At 42.1% G+C, this 5,131-nt stretch overlaps 1 protein-coding gene across 1 annotated transcript in view; it reads left to right on the top strand.

The window, feature by feature from the left end:
• PAIP2 (poly(A) binding protein interacting protein 2) overlaps positions 1–5,131 on the top strand; it is a 26,168-nt gene that overhangs the window by 13,621 nt on the left and 7,416 nt on the right. Inside the window, exon 2 of the mRNA XM_023514639.1 lies at positions 3,323–3,518. Coding sequence (XP_023370407.1) covers positions 3,349–3,518 — 170 coding nt within the window. The 5' untranslated portion in view covers positions 3,323–3,348. The remainder of the gene's footprint in view (positions 1–3,322; positions 3,519–5,131) is intronic.

Raw genomic sequence — 5,131 nt, 5'->3', positions numbered from 1 at the left:
TTTTTTTTTTTTTTTTTTTTGTATTTTTAACTAACAATATACGTGGTGTGCTTTGTTATTTGTTAATGCTCTGATCTTCTGAATTTGATGGGTACAGTTCTGGATAGTAATGAAAAGCTATTTTATATGGGGAAGTTTTTGAACAAAACTTAATAGTTGGTTCTGACACAGATTAAACAAAGTTTCATTCCTTTGTGAGGCAGGATTCATCCTTGCTATTCATAGTGTTGAGCAAAATCTGAAATGTAACTTATTTAAAGATCAGCATATAGATCTTTGGTAATCAACGTGTAAGAATGAATACTTTGCTTTGGAGGAACTAATTGCTATTTACTCAAAGCTTGTTATCAAAGTAGTTTTGTTTCATTCAAGTTTAAATAATAAAATATCAAAGATATCCATTGTCTGGTTTTCTGTCATTTCTATTTTTCTGGTGCCTCGATTTCCTAACCCAAATCTTCTCCCCTCCCACCCATCCAGGCTTGCTCCATTGCTTGTGCTGGAGTGCAATGGCATCATCATAGTTCACTGCAACCTCAACTCCTAGGCTCAAGCAATGCTCCTGTGTCAGCCTCCTGAGTAGCTAGGACTGTAGGAATGTACTACCATGACTAACTAATTTTTCTTTTTCCTTTTTTTTTTTTTGCAGTTTTTGGGCAGGGCTGAGTTTGAACCCACCACCTCTGGCATATGGGGCTGGTGCCCTACTCCTTTGAGCCACAGGCGCTTCCTCACTAATTTTTCTGTTTTTAGGAGAGATGGGGTCTCCCTCTTGCTCAGGCTGGTCTCAGACTCCTAACCTGGTGCAGTCCTTCCTCGTTTACCTCCCGTAATGTGAAGATTTCAGGAGTAATCCACTGCACTCGGCCCATGTTTTCCTTCTGCTGACGGATGCTCTTACATACAACTCTATCTCTGCCTCTCTTTCATACACATGCATACAGGCAACAACTGGGGCAAAATTTCCCGGTTAATATTTAGGCGAAGACCTCTTAATTAAAATGTTTACCACCATGATGCTGTTATCATTAGTATTTTGTGATAAGTCCATAAAACTCATTTAAAGGGCCAGGTAACACATATACAGAACTAGTCTCTCCCCTGAAACTTATCTCAAGTGGAAAATATATTTCTAGTAGGAGGTTTTTGTGATGGTGTTTCTCTTGATTATGATAACTTTGAGGTAAGCAGACTCATCAGGCTGTTCTTTAAGTCAGTACTGCTTGGGTTTATGTACAGGTAATTTGTTTTATATAAACCTATTTTTAGCAATTTCAGATTTTTCGAATTTGTAGAATATTGTAGAATGTCTGAAATCTGATTGTTTAAGTTTATGTTTAAACCTAGCCTATATGTTAGGTTAGATCATGTTATCAGCTATTGAGCAGTATAAGAAACCAGACCTACTGTATTTGATATAATACTTTTACTCAAAAAGAAATAAGGTGCCTGCAACTCACTGTACAGTGTGGGGAAAATATAAGCATGAAGAAACTTGACGTGAACCCAGAAGAAAACAAATAGTGGACTCTGAAAGAGACACCTATACCTTTATACCTTCAGACAGGAACTAAGAAGTTACTAAAAATTTATTTGCGCTTTTAACCTCTGGACTTTTTGAAATCAGTTCTTAAAAATGAAATTTGGGGGGGGGCAGTGCCTGTGGCTCAGTGAGTAGGGTGTTGGCTCCATATACTGAGGGTGGTGGGTTCAAACCCAGCCCTGGCCAAACTGCAACAAAAAAGTATCTGGGCATTGTGGCGGGTGCCTGTAGTCCCAGCTACTCGGGAGGCTGAGGCAAGAGAATCACCTAAGCCCAAGAGCTGGAGGTTGCTGTGAACTGTGATGTCACAGCACTCCACCGAGGGTGACAAAGTGAGACTCTGTCTCTAAAAAACAAAAAAAGTGAAATTTGGGCGGCACCTGTGGCTCAGTGAGTAGGGCGCCAACCCCATATACCAAGGGGGCGGGTTCAAACCCTGCCCCAACCACACTGCAACCAAAAAATAGCCAGGCATTGTGACAGACACCTGTAATCCCAGCTACTTGGGGAGGCTGAGGCAGGGGAATCGCCTAAGCCCAGGAGCTGGAGGTTGCTTTGAGCTGTGTGATGCCATGCACCAACGGCAATAAAGTGAGACTCGGTTTCTACAAAAAAAAAGTGAAATTTACTTTTCATCATTTTATTTGATGACCTGAGTCTTCTACACCATGCTTGTTTTTGTTTTTTTCTTTGAGACAGCTGTCACCCTGGATAGAGTGCTGTGACATCACAACTCACAGCAACCTCCAACTCCTGGGGTCAGGCGATTCTCCTGCCTCTGCCTCCCAAGTAGCTGAGACTACAGGCGCCTGCCACAACTCCTGGCGATTTTTTGGTTGCAGCTGTCATTGTTTGGCATGCCTGGGCTGGATTCTAACCCACCAGCTCAGGTGTATGTGACTGGTGCCTTAGCCACTTAAACCACAGGCGCCGAGCCCATGCTTGTTTTTATAAAACAAAGGATATCTAATATAAAATAAATTGGATGGTTTAGAGATTCCATATAAACAATTGATCAGTCTCATTTACTGTCATCAGAAAATAATGGCTGGAGGCTGAGGCTGGTAGATCTGACCCAAAGCAAGATCCCCCTCAGTATGGTACTCTATCCAGGGTGATAGAGGGAGACTTTGTCTCAACAAAAAAGAAAAAAACATTGAATGAAGGCTGTCCTCAGCTGTTTCTTTTTTTAAATTTCAGATTAATATGAGGGTATAAACCATTAGGTCACAATGTTTACATTTGTTAAGCAGAGTCACTATTATAGTTGTATCCCTCACCTAGGAGGTTTGCCATTAGGGCCCATTAGGTGAGAATTAGCTATTTCTTTTCTTTTCGTTTGTTCTTTTTTTTTTTGAGACAATCTCAGTATATTGCCCTCTGTAGAGTGCGTGGGTGTCATGGCTCACAGCAACCTCAAACTCTTGGGTTTAAGCGATTCTCTTGCCTCAGCCTCCTAAATAGCTGGGACTACAGGCACCTGCCACAACACATGGCTTTTTGTGTTGTTTTTGCAGTTATTGTTGTTTAGCTGGCCCAGGCCAGGTTCATACCTGCCAGCCTCGGTATATGTGGCCGGTGCCATAACCACTGTGCCAAGCTGAGTCAGCTATTTTTTAAATAGCTAAAATCATTTGAAAAAGAAAGTAAACTTTTCTACTTGTTCAATTTATCATGTAGGCTTAAAATGTCATGTGCCTCTAACACCTAACATGATAGGTAATAAAAGATGCTTAATAAGAACTTAAAGAATGGGTAAATTAATTGTATTCTTTTAAGGTTAAAAACGACAACTGACGCCAACCATGAAAGATCCAAGTCGCAGCAGTACTAGCCCAAGCATCATCAATGAAGATGTGATTATTAACGGTCATTCTCATGAAGATGACAATCCATTTGCAGAGTACATGTGGATGGAAAATGAAGAAGAATTCAACAGACAAGTTAGTTTTGTGTCCAAACATTTTATTTTTTAGTCCATTACAGCCTTCAATACTGATTATACTTGCCCCTGAAATGTGTTTTTATCTGGCCCTGTATATGAGACACGAAATTTATGTGCCACCAATCCTACTTTATTTGGCTGTGGATTACTGCCAGGCTTAGCTGCTTGCTGAAATAATTTGGGGAGCTTGTTTCAGGGTCTCATCTTGGGCACTCTGATTCAGGAAAGCTAGGGTGGAACTTGGGAAACTGTTTCTTTGAGACAGAGTCTCACTATGTCACCCTGGGTAGAGTGCTGTGGCCTCACAGCTCACAGCAACCTCAGACACTTGGGCTTAAGCGATTCTCTTGTCTGATTCTCCCAAGTAACTGAGACAATAGATGCCTACTGCAATGCCCGGCCATTTCTTTTCTTTTCTTTTTTGTAGTTGTCATTGTTTGGCAGGCCCAGGCTGGATTTGAACCTGCTACCTCCTACTCTAGCCGCTGAGCTACAGGCGCCAAGCCTTGGGAAACTTTTTAAATCTTCTAGGTGATTCCTATGAGCAATCAGATTTGGAAACCATTGCCTTACACTAATCAGATTGCTGTGTTGCAGCAAAAATTAAGAGAATTCAGGAATCAGGAGTCTGTGGACCCAGAGGCGGTGGTATGGAATTAGTTACTGTTTTCCAACTGAAGTCTTTAGTCTGATTAGCCTGAAAAATCTGGTACCAGTCTTCAGAAGACTATACATTGATAAATGTTGTTTTTTATTCCCCTCTTTCTGGCAATTGTTCCCATTTTTTTTCTAGTTTCTCCCTAGTCATGGCTTTGGTAATTAGGTAGCCAGTTTGATTTCTCTATATCCAATAATGGGTGTTCATGAGTAAAAACAGCTTAGTCTTATTTCAGTGAGCTTCAGTTGGGTGTTGGGGGGGGGCAGGGTTGTTTGCTCATTTTTAATTAGCCAATACGCCCCTTGAGGTTTTGTTTTAGTCATTTTGGGTTAGATTAGGGTTCATATAGTTTTAAAGTACTACAGATAATTTTGATATGTGTTCCTTGAAGAGAATACTTATTTGTTGCTACTTCCTTGCTATCCACAGTAGTGAAAATACAGCACTAATATAAGACTAAAGACATGAGAAAACCCTGAACAGATGGGAAGCAGTTTTGTCTTTACTTAGCACAGAAACAGAGGGGAGACAGTATGACATTGTTTTTTTGGTTTTTTTTTGGCTGGGGCTGGGTTTGAACCTGCCACCTCCAGCATATGGGGCCTGGCGCCCTACCCTTTTGAGCCTCAGGCACCGTCCCCCCTTTTTTTGAGACAGAGTCTTTCTTTCTTGCCTCTGGTAGAGTCCCAAAGCATCATAGCTCACAGCAGCCTCAAACTCCTGGGCTTAAGCCAGGGATCCTCAAACTTTTTAAACAGGGCCAGTTCACTGTCCTTCAGACCGTTGGAGGGCCAGACTGTGGGCCCCTGGACGAGTCGGCTGCTTAGCAGGACAGGCAGCGGCAGCAAAATGACCCAGCGGACCAGGTAAATGTCCTTGGCGGGCTGTATGAGGACTCCTGGCTTAAGCGATCCCCTTGCCTCAGCTTCTTGAGTAGCTGGGATTACAGGTGCCTGCCACAACGCCCAGCTATTTTGGGGGGGGG

This window comes from Otolemur garnettii, unplaced genomic scaffold (assembly GCF_000181295.1).
Source record: "Otolemur garnettii isolate 467f Iridium unplaced genomic scaffold, OtoGar3 scaffold00003, whole genome shotgun sequence".
NCBI lineage: Eukaryota > Metazoa > Chordata > Mammalia > Primates > Galagidae > Otolemur > Otolemur garnettii.
Note: the sequence above shows the minus strand (reverse complement) of the source record. Positions and strands in the feature narration are given on the sequence as shown.